The 23,332-nt window shown below is 41.3% G+C and overlaps 1 protein-coding gene across 1 annotated transcript in view; it reads right to left on the reverse strand.

Annotated features, from left to right (window-relative positions):
• Positions 1-205: 205 nt before the first annotated feature.
• LOC119402266 (bifunctional 3'-phosphoadenosine 5'-phosphosulfate synthase) overlaps positions 206-23,332 on the reverse strand; it is a 28,558-nt gene continuing 5,431 nt past the window's right edge. The window contains exons 4-12 of the mRNA XM_037669404.2: positions 22,293-22,431; positions 20,259-20,377; positions 17,566-17,791; positions 17,226-17,431; positions 16,835-16,966; positions 13,137-13,266; positions 11,862-12,004; positions 4,243-4,368; positions 206-1,568 (exon numbers count right to left, since the gene is read on the reverse strand). Coding sequence (XP_037525332.1) covers positions 1,329-1,568; positions 4,243-4,368; positions 11,862-12,004; positions 13,137-13,266; positions 16,835-16,966; positions 17,226-17,431; positions 17,566-17,791; positions 20,259-20,377; positions 22,293-22,431 — 1,461 coding nt within the window. The 3' untranslated portion in view covers positions 206-1,328. The remainder of the gene's footprint in view (positions 1,569-4,242; positions 4,369-11,861; positions 12,005-13,136; positions 13,267-16,834; positions 16,967-17,225; positions 17,432-17,565; positions 17,792-20,258; positions 20,378-22,292; positions 22,432-23,332) is intronic.

Raw genomic sequence — 23,332 nt, forward strand, 5'->3', positions numbered from 1 at the left:
AATTTAACGACATGTAAAGACTCCAAAGAATTTAGACACGCAGCATATTTTTGTCTTTCAAGATGTAAATACATAGTTTTTTTCAGAACCATGTTCTAGAGAAAACCAGTCAAAAGTGCAAAGCAAATGGGCTGCAGTACCTGTCCAATGAACTTGCTATTTATGCACTCTACACCAAAAGGCGTACCAAACACAAAGTCGCAAGACATCTTTTCAGGACTTTTATTAACAGGCATTCTGACCAGCATCGAGTTAGCCAGAGTGTAGCCGTAATTTTCATCTTAAAACAACGACTATTAAAACTTGTATATGAAAAATCTTCAAACAAACCAAATTTCTGCAATAACAATTACAATAGTGAAATTGCACAAGAATCACAATATGGTGTCTTAGAGTGCAACATGTGCGATTGCACCACAGTGTTGGCTGCTCGTGATACAGTCTTGGACACAGCAGGCAGGACCATTCATGTGTACAATGAATTTGTCAGCAAACTAAGGGCGCCTTACAAATGACATGTGCATGTAAGAAACAAATGTTCATTTATATGACACAATACACTGCCTACTGCCTAACATTTCTAGATGCCGCTATTATGTTGTGTGCCACTTTGAGCACATTGGTCCCAGTTGACTACAAAAGATGACTGCACTGTATGGTGAAGACACCTTCTTTATGTGCTCTGAGCTCACAATTGTGAGGATCACAATTCACACTTGAGCACCATGCAGAATATGGAGCCAGTTAAACGAGGATATGCTAATAGAAAATAAGCAAAAATATATATAAAATATTAGCAAATACACTTTCTTTCCAAGTACAACAGTAACAAAAGTATAACAGTAAAAGTGCATGCACGTGTAAAAAGAAGTCTAAATATGCCTACCGATGACAACAGGTCGATTTCATACTTTATGGCTTGCTTTGAACCATGTTCGACACTTTTGTTCTACTTGACTAAAGCAGTTAAGCTCCTAAGAGGCACAGTCATTGTTCCACCATCACATTTTCATATAAAAACTCCAAATAAATCACATGACAAGGTAACTCTAACCCTGACGGAACAAGTTTCTCCCACCACCAGTGAAATAAGCACTCGTGACTGGTTTAAAAGCTTCGAAACATAGCGATTTCACCTTTTTATGCAGTAAGTACACTACATAATACTTTCATAAACATCAACATTTATGGTAAAAAAAATGAAAGCAATGTTCTATTAAACAGAACTTGAAGCTTGCAACACAACTGGGAGGGGATGAAAAAAATGAGGCAGGAAGGAGAAACGTTGTGAAAGGAGCAGAAAAACATTGCAGCTATAAGGCTGTACATCAGTTCGCCGCAGAACGGTAGTAATCAGAAAGAACTTTCCAGGCAGATGGCTCCATGAACCCTGCTGGTGGCTCCTGACCACTGCGTGCCAGGCTGCGCATCTTGGTGCCAGAGATGAACAAGAAGTCCTCTTTCCGTTCAGGCTCAAACATTGCCATCTTCTTCTTCTTTGTGTCATAGGCAGCAACTTGGAATGGTATGATCTCTAGTTGTGTAAGGCCAGGAGCCATGGTCAACACCTGCAAAACACAAACAATATCAAACATGAAAAATTACACAGTGTTCCCTCTTCACATTAAAAAAGACATTAAACAGATGCATATTTATAATCATAGTTGTTCCCCTGTACCAGCGCAGAAATACAATGTAATTAAGGAGTTTTTTTTTTCTAAAATAACCCAAACCAGAAACTGAAACTGGGCTAAATTTCACAGAAACGTAAAGCATGTGTAAGTGTCTTTCACTTTAAAAACATTTGAAATCAAAATGGGGCAATTCACGATTGTAACGTGGACTCAAAAAAGCCGTTTCGAATAAAAAATGAGCCAAATCTAGCACCCGTTTCGATCAAATTGAGCCAGATCTATCAAACCAGCGCGGCGTCAACCCCTCATGACAAAAGCAGCCAACATAGATGCAGCCAATCTGTTTCATTTATGTCCTAATGCTTTGCTACCAGGGGCGTAGCCAGAAATTTTTTCGGGGGGGGGGGGGGGGGGGGTTCGACCATACTTTATGTATGTTCGTGCTTGCGTTTGTATGTGTGCGTGTATATATACGCAAGCAAAAGTGAAAACTTTCGGGGGGGGTTTGAACCCCCCCCAACCCCCCCCCTTGGCTACGCCCCTGTTTGCTACCGTGCTTTCACTACACAATTACTTCTTTATGGTCTTACTGAAGGCCATGATAATGGAGCGCAAAACTCGAATAGAAAGACTAAGAGGCAGATTTTCGTACTTCTTTCTGCCACTTAGTGTTTCTCTCTGAGTGTTGTGCTACAGTATCATGTCCTTCTTTCACTCTAAGAAGGCATACTTGAAATGGAAGACAATGGAAATAAAGATATTGGGCACCAAACTATACCTCAAGGAAGAAGACATGATTTCAAACGACTTGGCATAAAAGCAGCTAAGAAGAAGTTAAGACAAAGAAGAGCTGAAGCATTGGTAGAGGGCTTCAATAGATGCTAAGAATAAGAGAACACTGCCGACTGTCCAGAAGGGTATGCCAGAAGGGTGTGCTTCCTGTTGCCAGGAAGGACCACCCACTCTACAAGTCTAGCCATTGCCATTATGTCCATGCAACAAAGAATGGCAGTGACAAAAGCTCAAGAATAATGTTAAGTTTGTCACAAAATATTTCAATATCATTCATTTGCTGACATTTAGATTTCTTTTGCATGGCCAATTCAAGCCCAAATGAAATGTTTAAAGCTATGAGAGCCAAATTCAAATTTTACTTCTGAATACTGATGATACTGGGCTACATACATTTTAACTGCAATGTAGGCTTGAGGTATTTAGGCAATATGAGCATACTGGCAAAAAATTTCTGCAGCAGGATTGACGATATTGTCAGCAGCAAACAACCACGTTTTTCCGAGTTCCACTTAAAGTGGACTTGGCTTTAAAAAAAAAAAGAAGAAAAAGAAACACGCCTCTATTACAAAATCTATTCTAACACAGTGCAGCTTCAGTGCTGCTTTCTAGGCTGCAACACTTTGCTGTTGCATGTGCATACCTGCCAAGTTCTGAATTCAAGAATCGCAAAAGCCTGTCAAGCAGTGGGAGAAGAAAAATTAAGAGGGGGATGATCGTAAAAAACAAGCAAAAGAAATGTGTTTTAAAGTGATGAATGGAGATGCTCCATCACCAAAAGAACCTTTGCGTGCTGCCACTGCAAATAATAAATAATGAAAGATTAATTAAATCCGGGATTTCACATGCCAAAACCAAAATGCAGTTATGAGGTATGCCTTAGTGGGGGACTCCGTATTCATTTTGGCCACCTGGGGTTCTTTAACGTGCACCTAACTACATGGGCAGTCTTGCATTCTGCCTCCACAAAAATACAGCTTACAAGACCAGGAATCGGATGTGTCTTCATGCTTAGCAGTGCAATGCCATAGCCACTAAGCCACCATGGCAGGCCCTCATTGAACTAGAATAACATGTATGAGTTGACTACTAAAAAACGTACAGACAAAATATGGTGAATATTATAGTCACTGCAAAAGTGAAATGGCAACCTCTTTATAAACAGTGTCATTAAACTAGTACCAGTATAAAAATATGGTGTCCAACTTGTTCATGTAGCAATGTCAAAACTCCTGAAGGGCAACACAAATAATTACAGTGCCTTTTACGCAAGCCATCCATGATGTGGTGGAAAGTATTCAAGTCAACAAAAGCAACGGTCACATGACATCCCAAACAACTCAAGGGCTGGCTTTTCTTTCTAGCACAGAGAAGCCTACCCTCCCTTGTCCCATTGAGTGCCGAATGGACTCTAGGGTCGCAGTGGGGGACCCTGGATTAAATTCGATCACCTGAGATACCCTAATGTGCACCTAAATCTATGTATATGGGTGCTTTCATATTTTGCCACCACTGAAACGCAGCTGCTGTGACTGGGAATTGAACCCCCAACTTCATGTTCAGCAATGTAACACCATAGCTGCTAGACTGTCACAATGGGTACGTATGCGTCAGTGAAGTTGCAATGAAGTTGCAATGCACTTAAGCATTTAGAGCCAGTTGCATTAAATGGTAACATAATTACTGGGTTGACAGCTATATAATAAAAAATAAAAGGAAATAAATTTTTCGTCAGTACTCCTTACAGTACTTTTGGGAAAACTGAGTACAGTGTATGTCTGGCTCTAAATGACACACGTGGGACAGGACACTGCACCTTTGCACCATGTGTTGGGTCATAGAGGTCTTCTTTCGTCTCTGGATGGGGCATTCCTGCTGGGTCTCGGCCTACAATGTAGAAGTTGCTGCCGCACACCATTCTTGCCTTCGCATGCCACTGGACCTGTATGAACAACACACGAAAGTAAGAATGCCGTTTCTTTAAATGAGACGACGTCATAATATTCAAGTTGCATTATCACTGCAAGGGCGATGCAACTAATGTGATAGCAAAGAATTGATAGCTATAGAAATGTGATATAGCATAGAAATGTGATAGCTACGATAGTCAGGCACCTGTTGTCTTCGCACGTGAACCCTACGCCGAGGCGGAAATACATTGCCGCACCGAAAGTTAAACTGAAATGAGTAATTAACCAGAACTTGTTAATTAGCTTTTTAATTATTAACTTCAGGGCAATTGTTCTTATTTAAAAGTTGTAGGACATGACAATTTATGGCATACCCATTTTTTAGGAACCCTGAAAAACATGCAATTTCAATCATGAAATTGAAGGCCTCGATCCAGGTGATATCAAAACTGAGCGCGCCGGGTGTGCAGGAAATGTTGCCACTGTGTAATGTCGGAACAAAACTTCATGTGACCAAATTTGAAAAAAGGCGCATCTTATTGGATATACCCGATAAAGTGCATGGGAGGACGACTGCCGCAGTAGCTCAATTGGTAGAGCACCGGATGCATTATTAGAAGGTTGCGATTCGGTCCCTGCCAGTGGAAAGTTATCTTTCTGTCCACTTTACTTTCTTAACAATTATATCATAATTACTACAAATAATGTCTCCTATACTTTCCTTAGCTTGATTGTCTCTTGGTTGCAATTAATGTTGTGTTTAACAAAGAAACCGAGCCCTTAAATTCCCTTTCTTTCGTTCATTCATAGCAAGGGTCTTGTTCTGGCAGACTTCATGCTTTCAGGTAGTATGCGAGGGATTAGTGGTCAGCTGCCAGCTCGTAACATGATCATGCACTACGTCATGTCAGCAGGCAAGAGTGTTTCACACTCGCTGTCATGGCTATGAACAGCGCTGACTAACACTCCCATGTTTAAATCCACAGATATACCTTATAAAGTGCATGGGAGGATAACTGCCACCGTATTTTAATTGGTAAAGCATCAAACGCGTTTTCGAAGGTTGCAGGTTCGGTCCCTGCTGGCGGCAAGTTGTCTCTACGTGCACTTTACTTTCTTCACATTTAGAGCATAACTGCTACAAATAATGTCTTGTATATACTTTCCTTGGCTTGAATGTCTGTTTGTAATTTCGTAATAACAGGTTAGTATAAATGAAAGTGGTACGGCTAATTCTTCCATCTTAAGGATGCTCATTCAATGGGTCCAACTTAGTACCTTAGTTTATATATAAGTATTGTGGACACTTGGTTCCCCTAAGAGCGTGTGTGTCGTGCTTTGTAGAAATGAATGCAATGTGCATAATACTTTTAAAAGGATTACTCCAGGCAGATAGCTGTAGAGAAGACCAAGAGAACAATCACTCCTACTGTTCATCCTTACAAATGTGACACTTTCTGGAAGGCACTTTTGTTTCCGTATCAAGAAATGACATCAAGCACAGAACACTGCTTTGTGTTCAGAAACCGCAGATACATAGACAAGCTGACACAATAGCACCAGGCAAACATTTTCTGAGAAATAAAATGCCAACAATAGCGATAAATAGCAAATCTATCAGTGCTCAAAAGCAGCAACACTTCTAGGAATGCCATGGAAAGAATTCCACACAAAAAAGGGTGAAAAATTATAAAAGCCATACTACAATGCACTCTCAGGCACACCCTTATGACTGGGAGCATGTAGCTAAAGTGTAGCAAATTAATAATTGAGCAATGTTTTGTATGACGGGAGCTTCCAACATTGACACAGGGACATGTTAATATACTGAGATCTTGAGTGGTATTATAGAGGGTGTATTTTTTAGACAATACAGATTTTTTTTTATAAAAGTTCTATGACAGTCAGGCTCCTGTCATTTTCGCACATGACCTCTATGCCGAGGCGGAAATACTTTCCCGCAGCTAAAATGACATTGATGTGACTAATTAACAAAATCTTGTTAATTTACTTTATAATTATTGATTTTAGTGCAGCTGTGTGTATTAGGATGTTGTAGTGCATGATAATTTATGGCATACCCATTTTTTAGAAATCACGAAAGTTGTACGTAGTTTGATATATTCACCATCGAATTTCAAAGGTGAAATCGAAACTGATCACGCCCGAAGCGCACAAAGTGCGGCGGAACACCGGAACAACACGTGACAGGGAACAGACAAAATTTGAATGAAGGCACGCTGAAGCAGAATCTTGTAAAAAAAAAATCGGCACGCATTCCGAAATACACAAGCAGACAGCTTAATGTTTCTGTGCTATGGGTGGTGCTTATCTGTTTCTTTCTTAGACTATAAAGAGGCACGAGAAACTATTCCGCCTGGCTGCAAGAAGAAGCGACGCAGTGGCCGCCCATGAGTTTTATGCTTCCCAGACAAAGAAAACATTGATACTGTGGTTTTCTTGTGCACAGTTCGAAAAAAAAAAGAATAAGCACCAAACACTACGCGCAAAAGTAAGGCAATGCGTGGGCACAAGTGAGAAGACTTGCAGCTTTTCAGGAAAACATGCGGCCACAGCGTGCCTTCATTCAAATTTCATCACTCCCTTGCGACGGGTAGTTCCGGTCTGACGTAGCAGAACGATTGCGCTTCGTGCGCGCCTTGCGCGATCGGTTTCGATTTTGTCCTCGAAATTCGATGACGAATATCTCGAACTATGTGCAACTTTTGTGATATCTAAAAAATAGGAATACCATAAATTGTCAAGCACTACAACTTTGTAATATAAGCACCTGCCCTCAGGTAAATAATTAAAAAGTTAAATAGAGTTTTTGTAAATTAGTCGTGACAGTGTCATTTTAAGTGAGGTAAAGTATTTGAGCCTTGACGTGGTGTTCGTGTGCGAAAACGAAAGGTGGCTTACTGTCATAGGACTTATAAAAAAAATTGTATTTTTTTAATAAAAATTTTTGTATAAAACTATTTTTATAAATTTTAAAAACTTCCATAAAAATTTAATATCTTTAAAATAGTACACAATTTAAAGCAGATGTGCATTAGAATTAGGGCTGTGCAACTATGTAAAAACTTTGAACAGCAGCTGAATGTTATATATTTAATAGGCACATTTCATTAGAACACAAGTTTGGAGAAGTTTCGAATACTTGACAGACATGAAGCCTTAAAAAAAAATCGGATATATATTGCTTGAAGTGCAAATGCAGACAATCTTTTGCATTTGCTTCTACTTGATCTGTGCTCATACATGACACTCATGTTATAGTAAAATTTAGTGCTTAAGGAGAGTGTTGCTTAAGTGCTGCTACAGTTCTTTTTTAAGCAATGGCCATAACAAAGCGCACAATGCCCCTATGTAGCAGTTGGGTGCAAGTGCAGCTCTTTTGTCCTGCTCATTTGTCACTACCTTGGCAGCTCTAGCCATGTTCCAGAGCTTATAATAGAGCTTAGTTCCTATTGTTGATAAGAAATGCTTAACAGGCACAGGGCCAACTAAAGGCATTTGAATAATGCACAGGTTGGAAAGACGCGATCGTGCAAATTACACAATTTTACCAATTAGCAATGGTCAAATTTTACTCTAGTGGCTTAGCAGTCTGTCTTTCATATTTCGCAACGTCACTGCAGCGTTGGGATTCCAACAACGTAAAAAAATGTGCAAATAAATGTTTCTGCTTTACAATCAGTTGACATTCAAAGTTACTGGGACACTACAGCAAAAGTCCCACTTTTGCTCAAAAGACTAAGCATTGATAGCGATGTATTGACACCTACATAAGTAAACTTTGTAGCTTTATTGGTCGTATATGCACTATATGGCATGCTCTTTTTTTTTTCTTATTGCTGCAGAATTTGCAGAAATGTCCTCTAAAAGGTAGCATAAGTGTAGTCCTTGAGATCAATAACTCAAAATGTCAGAGATTACTTGCAAGAGAAATCAATATACATAATAGAATAATTACCAAAAATTCACTAATGGACTCCAAATTTATTACCTTACAATATATGTTGCAATTTCTTGTGAATTGAATTCAGTATAGTTGAGTTGAGTTGAATAAACTTTATTTGCCCAACGGTTGATATTGTGCCCAGGGCTAGGCTGTATAGATGTCTGCAAGGTATATCCACTTGGAACAAATATTAGGGACAAAGTCGGTTTAAAAATATCCATTCCTACTAATTGTATAAGGAAAACAGACATGAGAAAGAAACAAGGAGTAAACAAGACACAGGACTGGCGTTGGGATTTTTTTCATTTAGCCCTTGTTCCTTTTGTGCTTCTGTTTACCTTAGTCAATTATGAACCAGCTTGGCACAAGAATTTTTTACTAAGACATTTCCAAAGTGTGCAACAGAACACATGGGTGTTGCAGTTACTTCTAAGGAACCACGAGTACATTTTTACATTCGATGATGCATGTCTTGAAACACACACATCCTCAGAATTTGTTTTAATTATGGTTGATATGCCTAATGAACTCTCCAGCTATAATTCCTAAATATCCATGAGCCATAATGTAATAACTTAATAGATTTCCGCAACTTATCAGATTATGCATTTAACTTTCTGCAAATGTACAGTGTTTTGATAATCAGGCTCAAGTACAAAATTATCCTATCTGTTGCAAGCGATCTTCAAGAAAAGTATTTTAAAATCAATGACATACCGGCATTACAAGTTTCAGCACAAGAAAAAAGGCAAAGGAAGTCTGGCTGTCAAAACTAATTTAGGCTCTCTTAAGTGTTCCTTTAGGTTGTTGCATCTGACTAAAAAAATTATGATAATGACCTAAACCTAAATGCAAATGGGCTACAAGCACCATTTTAGGAGAAGTAATGAGGGCACTAGCTGGATGCTGACATTGCTAACAGTCACCTTCAAGAAGCTGGCAACACAGAAAAATGAAAACAACACTTTAAGAGGCCATAAAGAAAAAGAGAGGAAATATTGCAGCTGAAAAAGAATATATGGAGCTTAAATGAAAGGTGCACAATAATAGTCACTAGGCTGCGCATTGTAAGCAATGTGATAATGTATTTAAAACTACGGTTCACATGCGTATGTTAATCATAGTAGTGAACTACGGCACCATGTGGTACTTAAATCAATAGTGAAACCTCGGTGATACATTCTTGCTGTGTTACATTTCCTGGGCTCCTGCGCTCCGAAACTTCAGTCCTGTTTAATTCCCATAACGTATGTATTAGCTGCCGTTTTTTAATCTTCGCTTGCAGGCAGTCATGTCCAAAAACCGTAAAGCAGTCGGTATTGACTGCTGTATGTCACCTCTTAAAATGGTCATATTGCCTGCCATGTGGTGTCACCTTCACAAGGAACACCAAAATCGCCTGTTGTATCTCATCGACACTTAGCAAGGTGGCTAACTGCCAGTTCAAAGGCCACATAAGTATGCATGTAGGCTTCCTAAACTGAGCACATGTCTGTGTGTGCCATTATGGCTGCTTCAACCCCCAGCTTTGCCAAGCGTTTATCGTGGAATCTCACAAATAAACTAAGTGATTGATGGTTATAATGTGGGCTTGCTCCAGTCACTTTCATTTCCTTGCAGTAGTGCACACTAAAAACAAACTTTCCGGCCTGAAAAAAGTTATCAGACGCTATGGTTTTCCCGGATCGTGCAATAATTTTCCACAATTACCTAAGAAACGCAACAGCAAGATTCTGCTGTATTTTGTTGTGGTAGTTAGGTGCGGTGTCTCGACTTGCACAAAAAATTTATGCAACTTCAGTGCTGGTTTTAGTTGACGACAAAAAGCAGGCACTCAATCCATTCGCCTCCTTCGGTTTAATAGTGAAGGTCTTGACCCAGCATATTTGATGGCTTTAGGTGGCATGCTAAGGTTTATTGGTAAGCCACCAGCTCGTAAAAAATTACGCGCTAAGTGATGATGACATCTGGCAACAACATTCCACATTTACTGCCATAGCCACAAATTACGCAGGCCAGCACTGCCAGGGTTACACAAAGTGAAATGATTATAGGGATGGGCGAATATTCGGGCGTTTCAAATATTCGAACGAATATTACAGTACTCGAATTCACTTCGATACGAATTTAGATTATTCGAAATTTCTAAGTATTCGAAATGAACTAATATATATATATATATACATTTGACCGCAAATAACCCTCCTGTAAAGGTGGTTTCACTGCAGCGTCTGGTTGCTGTGCCGTGAAACAACCCATCCAGGGAAAATCTGCACTGCCGCGAAGCTACACTTCAAGGTTAAATGTACATATTTTTTTTTAAGTTTAAAAGCGTGTTATATGGGCTTATATGCGCTAAGTATAGTAATTTTTAAATTGTAATGTCCACTTATAACCTACTGCTATTCAAATCTTGATACTATTCAAGGCTGCTTCATTTCAAACCAAAAAAGTGACATTCACTCATACCTAGTTCCAATTCTTAAAAATATTGTGCAAGGGTCTTGACAAAAATGCTCATTTTTCTTAATAATATGCGGTAAATACTATTCGAACTATTCGATTCGAAATTATTCGACCAAATCACTATTCGCTTCAGATTCGCTTCGAACCTCAAATTCACTATTCGCCCATCCCTAGAAATGAATAGTGAACCAAGAAGGTGGACAAGGGAATGATCATCATCGTAGTATAATGGGCAGTGCATGACATGAATAATGTGAAGGTTGTTGGATCAGTCCCCACCGACAGCTACTATAGCTTTTTTTTTTCATCCTAATTCATTTTCCCTTTATCTGAAGAACTAATCCTTTCGAAAGCACTTTTTCTCCCAGAACAACTTCAGAGTGGAATCGACTGCCTGCTACAACAGTAAGCATATTTGATAACAAAGCTCTTGCAGCCGCTCTTTGACATCTCGTTCTGTATTCAGCTGTAGTTGCTTTTATACAAAGTTTATTTTTTATTACATAGTTTTTCTTTGTTTTATATTTGTACAGTGTTGTTCTTTTTTTTTTTTCTCTCCGTCTAAGAAAGTTTTTTTTTTATATTGGCGATTTACATTGGCATTCATATATGCTAGTGTTGCTTCTTAGTGCTCATGATTGTGCGTTTCATTTTTTTCTTTTCGTTCTTGTCTACCGATGTTGTAATGTATGGCGTATTTTTCATCAATCTTGTTGCAACTGATTGTTTATTGTGGACTACTATTGGGTATTCAAACTGCTCTGTATACCCACCCCCCACTTTAATGCCTGAATGGCGCTGTGGGTACGAGAGCAAAAAATAAATAAATGCACTTCAATTAAAACTACAAATAACTCCCCCTATGCTTTCCTTGGTTTTATTATCTGTTGGCTTCGTTAGGTTGAGTCTAGCAAAGAAATGCCCCCTCCCCCGACCCATTCTCCTTCTTTCGTTCTGTAGGCAGACCAAGTGAACCTTGTTAATTTTTCAGCATGCTGAAAGATGAACATACATAATGTTCACACATTAAATTAGCATATTGTAAACTTTGTAAATCAAAGCCTTGGAGTTAAATGACAGGCTCCTAATCACCTCTGTTGGTCCAGCATACATCATGGGGGAAGGAAAGATGGCCAACACTGTCAGCTTGGGATCTAGGACACCACTGTCGAGTACTGCCTTGTGCTGCTTCATGCGCACTGCCAGGGGTACATCATCATCTTTGGTCCAACCACCTGAGAAAAATAAAAAAGCAACGTCTATGGTGCTGCCAGTCATAGAAACTGTAGCCTTGGTCATTTGCCAAATGAACACCGGATCACTACAACGAAACAGGTACCGCTTCGCATTTTGGGATTTCCTATGAAGTCATGTTGAGTTCGTAATATTTTTCATTTACTCAGTGCATCGCGTATTCGAGGACATGCCTTCTAATTGTAGACATCAGCATTCTCATTCCATCTGTCTAGTCCTATGTCTTCACCAACCTCTCGGTCACCTACCTAGCACACTTATGCCAAAACAGCAACTTCAAGTTCGACGCCCAACAGATGAATGTATACATGATACTGAGTCCCTGCATGCAGACAACAGCATCTTGAAGATGGCCGTTCTCATGAATGTTAAATCCATTACTTTCAGAGTGAGTCAACAGTTCACAGACAATCATCATGCAAGGCAAAGATAAATAAATGGTGCATATTTGTCAAGTCAAATTCCCTCAGCAAATTGTGGCCATGCTGAGTAAGAACTTTTATATACCAGTTATGGCCACTGGCATAAGTAGCATCAAGTGCCAGCCAAGCATTTCTGCACATGATGCCATTACATGCCACCCGTAGCCTTCTACCACAAGGCTTGTATAACCGAAGGGCAACTGGCTGCGTGTATATGAGGCCATGCCACTCTTGATGCGGCCTTCTTGGTTTTCAAATAAAATTGTTATGCTTACATGTATAGGCAGTCATTGAGAAGGAGACCAGAAAGCAGCCATACAAGGTTAACACTTGTTAAAAGCTGTTATCATGGAAGCACTGCTCAACATTTACATGCACTATCTGATTAATGCTTACAGCTGTCACTGAAGCCATAGTCAGTTATTGAGACTGAAGATGGTTTTATTGGAGTATTGTAAAACTGTGGTAGAAGAATGTAAAAATTTTTATGGTTAATTTTGTCTGCAATATTGCTGCTATTCCTGAAGTTGTTATTGCACTCTCATATACAGGTGCATCTGGCACAACAACCTTTTACTCATTATATATTAACCATTAAAGAAAATCAACAGTAATTTTTCATTCGATTCCCTCAAATTAGTGATGTGTATTAGAAATGGGTTAAGGTGCCTTGCTTCCCCAAGCTACTCACCAAGTGGATGAAGCAACAACACTGGCTTCCTGTAACCTTTTTCTGTCAAATGTTTCCTTGTGTCTTGCATGAGCAATGCATGGCCATTGTGAACAGGGTTCCTCAGTTGAAATGCAAACACTGCATCTGCCTGTGAAATGATTTCGGCAATATTGTCAAACACATGCCCAACTGTAAGCGTAACTTGCGAACACAAGTAACTCATACTGGAATGCTCATTTCCCAATTTTCAATAGTTTTCATAGCTTTGCATGTGCCAAATATGCACACATCTTGAATTTATTGTGCTCAGTCACCTTAGCCAATATAGTGAAAGTATACCATAAGAAAATATGAAGATAGGCTTAAGAGGAACACACATTAACAAGCACTTAACAGCAAAAATAGTTAATAACTTCATTTTCCAAGTGAGCTCTGCAGCACTACTATTTTTAACATATCCAACAACCATTATGAACAGATTTGCAAGGTAATAATAATAGTATTATCATTAATAATTTCCGTGGTTTCACGTGCCAAAACTACAATATTATTGTGAGGCACACTGTAGTGAAGGGCTTCAAAATTTTCGACCACCTGGGGTTCTTTAACGTGTGCCTAAATCTAGTACACAGGCCTCTAGCATTTAGCCTCCATCGAAACAAGTCCACCAGAGCCGGAATTGAACCTTCGTCTTTTGGGTCAGCAGACTAGCACTGTAACCACTGTACCACAACTGCAGCCCAGATTTACAAGGTCGATAGCTCCACTAAGCTTTATGGAGCTTTAGATAGACAATATCAAGGATTAAGTGCAGTAAAGGATGCTGTAGGCCCTGTTCCATGGGTATGGAACAGCAATATAGTCGATCCCGCTTATATCGAACTTGAAAGGGGTTCTGGAATATAATTACAAAACTAAAATGTCAGCCTGAAGTTTAATCCAAAATCTCCATGTTCCTGACAGTTCCACCAAGGTTGTGAAAAGTGGGAATTTATTTCGTATTTGCTTCTCAAAGGCTGCATCAAACACTCTAAAGACTGTGCAAGCCTTGCAGGATAAGTTACACTGCAGCACATTTTTATTTGCGATAAGATAGAAATGAATGCCTAGCAGGAACAAATCAGCCTGTATGGGTATGTGCCATGCTGATTAAAGTAGCGAGTTGGGCCTGTCTGTACATCTTTGCTAAAAACTGCAGCACAAAAAGGACACAAAGACGAGCGCTCGTCCTTGCTGTCTTTGTCCCTGTGTCTTTGTTTCGCTGCAGTTTTTAGCGCCAAATTGTTATCGGAACATCACATGTCCACCACGAGTGGAGAAGGTAATTGTGCTCGGCTTCAGTTTCAGAACAGACTTCCTTTTCAAACCAGTTCTTGCTTCTTGTCTGCCCTAAATCCGCACATCTCTTCTCGTGTGCGGCTTTGGCCCTTTGTTCTTGGTCCTTCCTCCGCGTCCATTCTACAGCTTCTACTGGTGGCAAGTCAGTCGAACCCACTTATAACGATCCCGGATAAACGATCTATCGGTTATAACGACCATACTTTGGTGCACTTACGATTTTCCTATGCTACCCATTGAAATTGCGTCCACATATAGTGAAAATTTTTCAAAGCCTCCTACTTTTACAACAAACACTTCAGACACGGTCGCGGTAAAAATATGGCGTATACGAAGCGAAAAAAAAAGTTGAAGTAGGCCTTCTGAAGCATGAGAGGCGCGCGCTCAAGCGTGCCCTGGTCTAGTTTACTCGTGACGAAGATACCCGAGATCGGCGAGCACCGCACGCGCTGCTTTCAGACGATACAAGCGAGGTCACTCGCTTTCCAATCGTTTCTTCAGTGGCAGAATGGCAGTGGGGAATAAAAAAAAAGAAAGAAAGAAGGAAAGAAATAGTAGGCAGCATGAAGCCTTGCAGTCAGCTTTCGCACGGCAACCTTTCCTGGCGCTGTTCTCTGCAGCTACGACCGCCTACGATGAACCCATGCCTTGGAGCGCAAGAAGCCATAAAATGCAATAAGCGATGACCGCGATAACTTTTCGGCTCTTAAATGTTCACTGCGTCGACCTCACAATGTGCCGCAAAATGTCTTTCATCTTTTCGGTTACGGCAGAGACCAGCCGATCAATGATTACGACTTCCCGCCGCGATTGCGGCGATTCCTTCACGGATAAGCATCAGAAAAGAGCGAAGGCGATGTGGCGGCCGGCGATGAACGTTCCATTATGATTTATCGCCGACAACCTTATCAGTCATCTGCAGCTATCGGCTCGGCTGCACGTGTGACGTAAACTGTTCGGGGTGACAACGGCTCGCCGCACCCGTGCACGCTCCGAAGTGAAACGGGCACAAAGAGCGCACAAATGTGCGTACAAATGCAAGCAGCCCAGCAGTGATGGCGTAAGCCGAGTAGGCGACGCACTTCAAGCAACTAGCCAGGCATGATCGGCTCCAAGTAGCGGTACCGCGGTTCAGTGAAACGGTGTCGCTTCACTGCAAAGGCGGTTTAATTCACTCGTGCACGCAGCGGGCCTCGCTTCACAACGCGAAAAGGCCTAACTTCTCACCGGAGGAGTTGTTAGCACTTTTCAATAAAAATGCGCAGAAAAAAAAAGCGACTTGGTCGCTAAATGCATGTTTTTGAGGGTGAGACCATTTTAACCAACTACCGATATAACGACCAGTTTTCGCGGCACTTTCGAGTTCGTTATAAACGGGTTCGACTTAGTACTACCAACACTACACACTGTCAAGATTAAAAAATTGTGTTCAGCTTGCCGAACATTAGAGCCCGTTTCAATTACGTCTAACACTGCAAGGACGAATGCAAAGCATTTACTAGTTCAGTGCAAACTTTGGACCTGCGAATAAGTATCATGCTGCTGTCACTATGGCCTTTCCATGAAGTGCAGATGTGGTGTACAGAGATTCAAAACTCGTACAAAAATTCATCAAAGGGGGTGAAATTCATTTCGGTTTATCCCTAAAATGCCAATCATGGAAAGCACTTGTCCACAAAGACAAATTCGATGGTGCAGGTATTTCCAGCATGGCATCGCATGCATGGAGTCGCACAGTGAAAAGATGGCTCTATCCATACTTTCTTGTGGACTGCTTGATGACCAACAGTAGCAATTTGCATAAGTCATGCACATATGTGTGGCGAGCAAAACAGACATGCACCCAACTCATTTTTCCTCCGTGGTGCATACTGCCCTTCAGATTCTTGTTTCAGAGCATCTTCCAAAACATTGACTTTAAATTACTCTGTACTAAATATCCTAATGACATAAGAAGTTATAGTGCCCTGTTGAGAGAAGTGCAATTGAAGGGTTGGGCTCAGAACAATGTTTGGTACATGCATAGTACAATGCTACTACACTTTTGCATGAAGGACATATCTGAATATCAGAGTGATATTTCCAGATCAATGGCGCGATTTTGTACGTGTTCTTAAAACGAACGGAGGCGGTCCGTTGCATCTAGCTGCATGCGAATGGCCAATGTGATCCAACCGCGACAGACATCACGGCCTTGCATTGATCAATCGCGTGCGGCTGGATGTAACGGACCGCCTCCGTCCATTTTAAGAACGCGTACAAAATCGCGCCACAAGTGTACTTGAGTAGACAAATTGAACTGTTTCACTTGAAGTGAGCCGTAATGGATTTGTTAATCCAAAGAGCCATATCTGACATGCAAAGGTAAGAGTACATACCCCAAGCTTCGAGAATGCTTTCCTGAGTTCTTTTGGTGTGAGCCGGTATTCGTCAAGTCCATCATTCCAGCGAATTCGCTCTAGAACATCAAGCTCACCTCCAACAAGCCAGTCACCACTTTCGTAAATCATCTAAAAAAAAGAAGCAAGTTTAATGTAGCTGGCAACTGTACATATGACATGCTATGAAAAGACAGGAAGTTTTAGGAGAGGAGAATGCAGCAGTGCTTTGAGGAGGTTCAGAGGCCCTTTAACAGCCATGTTATTCTATGTAATTAAGATGCTTCAGAATTAGGAAAGCAAGCCACTTCAAGAGTGCAAAGCTTATTTCGTGACAATGTCCTCATGCACAAGCTACAGACTTGTGCTACAAGATGTATAAGATTCTCACACTTATGTAAGGGTGCCCCTTGCAACTTGTTCCGAACTGTCTTGAGCAGCGTTCCTCCTTGCGGTGGGGATAGAATTCGGGTTGGCGTAAGATAGCATACACCTTGCCATTGTACTTTAGCGCAAATGCAGGCTCATTTTCAAGGCGATCCTTATCCTCTGTCGTCACAGGCAGTACAATCGGAATTGACTGGTTGGTAACACCACCTAATGAAGAAGCAAGTAGAAGTCATGATCCAGTCAGCCATATACTTATTACACTTTTGGTAAAAAATTACACCAGAAAGTAGGCCATGAAATAGTTCCTTAGCTAGGCATTCAACCCTTCAATGCCTTCTCACCTTCAAGGTAACAGCCAAAGTGCTGGCTCTGTAGGAATTCAGCCTCACGCATAAAGCCAGTGAGGGGTGTGGCCCAACCTTCAGATAACACCTGGACCCACTGTAGGTCCAGCTTGGAAATTTCCACACTTGGCAGTGCCGCTGCCTCTTCCATCGCAGCTGGCAGGTACTCAGGGCTCACAAAAAGTTCCTTGACACAGTCCACCACACTGCCTGGGATGACACCCTGTACAAATGCCAGTATTCACACAGTGAACCAAAGAATTTACAACAACCAAGCTGCCAAACCTCCTTATACTAAATCCAGGTATTCAGAATAATGTATGTATTGAAAAGTGTAAATATGCCCTAGAAGAATCCCGAATAAAAGTATAGGAGCTTTCAACCAAATGTCAAGCTTTCTTTGTAAACTAGTAAATTAAATATATTGACAAAATCATTGTGGAGTAAAAAGATACTGTAAGTGCACAGCAGTATACACTGCGCTTTCCCTTGGCACCCTGTAGACATGGCACCACCCGGAATGAATCCCCGACTGCTTCTCGCACATGATGGCTTGTTTAAGGGGCACAGTGTTCCATGAGCATTGTACCAATTCAAACGAAACCTCCACAACAGCTAGCCATAGTGGCTCTTAAATGAGTGGTGACAAAAAATTTGTGAACCTCTGTTTCTTCCTCTTAATCAGTGGCTACTGACTCTAGCGGCAACGAAACTCATTTTGCCCCAGCGCGAGATAAATGCTTAATTATAAGCTCGTATGTTACGACCGGAGGCAGTTTCAATTTCGAAGAGCACTAGGTGGCCCCGCGACGTAGTCGGCCTACTCGTTAACGAATACTATCAGGTGACCGCGAGATCCAGTGAAGTCACTGGCCAGCTTCTGCCATGTTGTCAGTGCTGCTGTTTCGTCTGCTGTGTTGAGCGTTGAGAGTGCTTGTTTCCTCAATCGTCAAACAATGTTGCTTATCTAGTGCGGCGATGGACAAAAGAGCTGGGAGGAGTGTAAAAGTCAGCCAGAAAAGCTCGATTCACTTCACGAATCTCGCTGGTGGCTGCAATTTTGTCCGTGTCGTCCAACTGAGGTGACGTTTACTGCGAGGCTTGGAGCAGCCGCAGCATTAGACGTGCTGAAACATTTGCGCTTCGATCATTTTTAAAGTAGCAGGTTGAGAAGTGACGAAGGAAGCAGTAAAATCCCAACATTTGCGCTCTGTAGCCGTGTTTACGTGCAACATGCAAGTGACGTGATGTACACTTTACTGACTCGTATTTAGAGTGGACAACGCTGCGTTCTCAAGGCATACCAATCCCATGTACGCACATCCGACCGCCGAAGCAGTTATCTGTCCACTACGCAATATGATCCCGGCAGTAGACAGCTTTAGTTTGTCTGTAGACTTCCTAACGTTTGCGGATACCTGGTTACCAGAGCTGTTGACGGCTGCAGCAATAACAGCAGCTGCAGAGCCGGTTGTGACATCTTGTGATGTTTTGTCCAACTACAATAATTTTTTTTTTCTGTTTTCTCCGTCGCGTTGCTGTTCTTGTCGCAAAAAAAAAAAAAAAAAGCAACGAGAATACTGCGAGTTGCTAATTGTCTCACTGCTAATGCTTTACTGTTATGCTTAAAGCGGGCAAGTTGCTGCAATGTTATGCGTTAGGCTATGCGTAATCAGGTGTCGCCACCAGTGTTGCCTGTTTCAAAGTTGCAGGAAATAAGAGGCGGGCACATGTTTGAACAAGAGATATGTAGCTTCAACTGCATTATAATTTCTTGCATTGCTTTCTAGTTTTCTTGCACCATGTTTGCCAAAAAGGCATTCACTTTCTGATTATAGTGCACAAAATGCTAAACAAGATTACAATGAAAAATATTTATTATATATAGCATGCAAGCAGGTTTGGAATCTGTTCCTTCAGGGTGTGGAATGCCCATGCCAAAGGCTAGATGTGCAACTTTTGCCAAAAGCTTCAAACCTGCCTGTGTACTCAGAGCTGTCATGAAGCCATTAAATGAGGCCTCTAAAAAATGCTTCAAAGCTCTAGGTATGCATTAAAACGTGGTCATAAACTGGTCTATGCATAACAATATATGTTAAGTAATTCAATATAGTGCATATGCAAACGCAGCCACAACAAAATTTCATGAACTTTTATGGCGAGTTGGTTAGACATGCTACAACACAGCTGTGTTACATTGTTGGAACACTCACGGCGACCTGACACAACAGCATGTGCAAGTAAATATAGCACTCTGGTAGAATGCATCGCTCTCCAGCAAGTTATGAGCTCTGTGGCACCCCAGGTGCTGCACAAGCACTGACAGTCCTGTTTGAAGCTCTTGGCACTCCTTGCAGTGGATCTTAAACTCTCAACGAAACATTTCAGTCAGTTTCAATACAAACTAGCAGGTAGCACAAAAGAAGGGGAATTGTTTGAGGCGCTCGTTTCTTTGTTAGACAACCAATGAAACCAACAGATGGACGCGTAATTTGAAGGTTGTGGGTTCAGATCCCACCGACAGAAATAGTGCCTTTTCGTCCACTTTAAATCCTTTCAATTTAGGTCATAATCATGACACTACAGTTAAAAACAACAAATAATGTCCTCTATACTTTCCTCGGCTTAAATGTCTGTTGGCTTCATTGGCTGAAACTAGCAGCTAGTTACACTTAAAACTGGCATCTCACCCTTTCTCTTAGGAGTTCAACTACTTGTTGCACGCAGTCTTTGATGGTGTCCTTGCCTGCTTTGATCAGAAGGTCTGGTTTGGCAGGTGCTTCATAGGGCATATCTATTCCAGTGAAACCTAAAGAACCCCATAATTTGTTTAAGTCATAAAAGTTGTATCATGTTAAAGTGCCAGAGTTATACATCACATCATGGTCTGTGAAAAGGATAACCAGAAATAAAACTGTACCTAAATGTCATTGCCTTTGTCTTTGCGAAACATGACTACAAACTAATAAAAAGAAAACTGGTGTCTAGCTAAAAGCAGTATGAAGCCACAAAGGCAACCCATATGGAATAGTTACAAAGACTTGTGGTTGAAGAAACAAACTTCCTAAAAATGAACTTACAGGTGAGTGGCAACTTTCACTCTTACGAATCTGACTCCACATTGGAATTTTCAAAAAACAAGTTTATTTTGCTGAATATGTTAGCCACAATAGAAAAAGCCCCCCCCCCCCCCCAAACCCCCAAAGTCACAGTTTCGCCTCAAGGACGAAGCAATGAATGCGATAGCAAGAAATTGGAACGCCAAACGCCACAGGAAGAACAGCAAGCAGCTAGAAACTTGCTGCGCGCTACTTCGGCGAAACGCTAGAAAGTTTTAGAATTTCGGATCCAAGAAATTTGCGAGCCTCCAGGACGCATGCGCAGAACGCAAGCCACTCCGACTCTTGCGCCCGCGCCGTCCCAAGACCCTGCAGCGCCTTCCTTTGGGCGGCGAACAAAACTGGAGAGCGCATGACCACAAGAGAAGAATATAAAGACGGCGCTTGGCAGTGGCACATGAAGCCACGTCTCTCGTTCCCGCAGGCATCGATTCTCGTCAGTAAAATAAAACTTCATTTGGGTCTAGTTGTTACATATTCCAGAGGCTATGTCCCTGCACCCATCTGAATATGATTTCATGTCTTCGCGTATCTAATACACTATCATCCCTGTTACAAGTTTTGGTTTAGAACTACGTACGTTTTTTTTCTTTGTGGGTGTCTTGTGCATTTGCGCTGCAATTTTAGCCTGAGGATTCTGGTTCAGCTGTCTCGTTTCTTCCCTCCTGTGTCATAAGTCTACAAGAGCCAAAGCGTTCCCACTAGCTCGCGCCACCACGAGCCACGGGATGCTCTTCTTTTTCCCTGGCCGACTGGCCACAAGTGACGTGGCACTACCACCCCAAAATGGAAAACTAGCATGGGTTGCCAGCGATATGACGAAAACACAATGCGGGCAACGATGCAGCATGGACCGCGTCTCGCATAATTTTAATTTCGCCATGTGTGGCGTCCCGTGCGTTTCACCCAATGCCGCGTGCGTTTGTATTCTGCCGTTAGTATCCTGGAAAACGAATGAGGCATGGCGTAATTGTCTAAGGCAGTGAGCTGCGGAGCGAGGGGTAGAACGTTCGAAACCCGATCGAACGCTTCGGAATTTTTTTCTTCTGAATCATTTTCATTTGCGGCTTTTACATACATATACATATCCGGGGCATGACGGCGACGGCAAAAATCCGCCGAGAGTGTCCTATAATTGCTATCGCAATAAAAATCAGACACGCACTGAGACAATAATAAAAAACATATACAGGTGTGCACATGCACAGAAAAAGCCGATTAAGAAAGTATCCCCCACATTAACAAAAAAAAAACAATATGCACTGGAACTGACCACGATGAAATGTACCAGCACAAACTGTGACTTGCGAGATTACTGGTTTCTTAATGAGCATTTTCTTCACACAGGCATTCTCAAAAACATTTTTCTGGCAGTTCTGCAAGATCCACGCAACTCGTACTATATGTGAAATATGGCACACATTTCTATACATAACTTGGTTGCTCTCCTTAGCAAGTATGTGAAACTAGTCAATCACCAATGCATTACACCTTCGCACAAAGATGCGAAGACAATATTGCTTTCGAAAGAGGATAGTAAAAATGCCATAACACATAGTATAAAATGAGTGCAAATTCATTACTTAGCAAAATGCATCAGCTTGCCTTTAATTTGTCCTGCCCGAGCTTTCCTATAAAGACCTTTGACGTCCCTTTTCTCGCACACTTCCAATGGTGTGTCGACAAAGCACTCAATGAAGAGCAAGCCGGCTTGTTCGTGTATCTCTCTGGCCATAGTACGGTCCTGCAGAGAAAAAAAAACCACATCCACAAACTCAAGAGTAGCCAAATAAAGGACACACATAGATGTGCTTAATCAATTCTAACAAGCACTTTTTTTCTTGGGAAAAATAAGTTTGAGTTAGAATCCAGTACTACAATATCAAAGCTGCAATAGTGAAAAACTCTTGTCACTAACATTTAAAAATGATGCAATCCAATTCACACATCTGCTGCAGCTATTTGAGCTGTAATATTCTTCGTGCCTGCTCTGGAGGTTTGTAATGTGGCGATTGTTGGCAAGGTGTTAAAGAAATGCAGTATACAGTAAAACTTCACTTGAACGAACTTCAAGGAACCCCATGGAAAAGTTTGTTAAAGTGAAAGTTCGCTGAACTGAAATAGCTATGTTTCAACTTGTTATCAGGAGCTAAAGAAAACATAAGTTGTTGAAATGAATTTTGAACCCTTTTATTTGCAATGCTGCTTACTTGAATGTGAATACCTGCTTATTTAGCATGTTTTGAAGAATGCAGTACTCTTTTGCTGCACTTGTGCACTTTAAGGCTGCAGTGGTCATAAATTGAGTCACCGTGTTCAAGCTCTCGTAAACCTTTTCCGGCACAACACTCTGTTGGGCAGCGAAGGATTTCACTTTTTCCAAGTACATCAGGGCTTCGTTAGCTAAAATTCTTGGTGCTTCCCCTACAGTGGTTACTTCTTCCGCCTCCTCCTCTCGCTGCAATCTCTTCTGTAGACAGGGTGAAGCATGTCTCAATGCGAGAGTCACAGATGACATAGTTCTCAAAATGCAATGTGCTGTCTGTACCCAGTCTTTTAAACAATTTCTGATCAATATGACGTGAGAGGCATTGGATTGTGTCGCAAAATATGCTCGTAGAACTGAAATGCAGTCTGCACTAAAT

This window comes from Rhipicephalus sanguineus, chromosome 1, assembly GCF_013339695.2.
Source record: "Rhipicephalus sanguineus isolate Rsan-2018 chromosome 1, BIME_Rsan_1.4, whole genome shotgun sequence".
Lineage (NCBI taxonomy): Eukaryota > Metazoa > Arthropoda > Arachnida > Ixodida > Ixodidae > Rhipicephalus > Rhipicephalus sanguineus.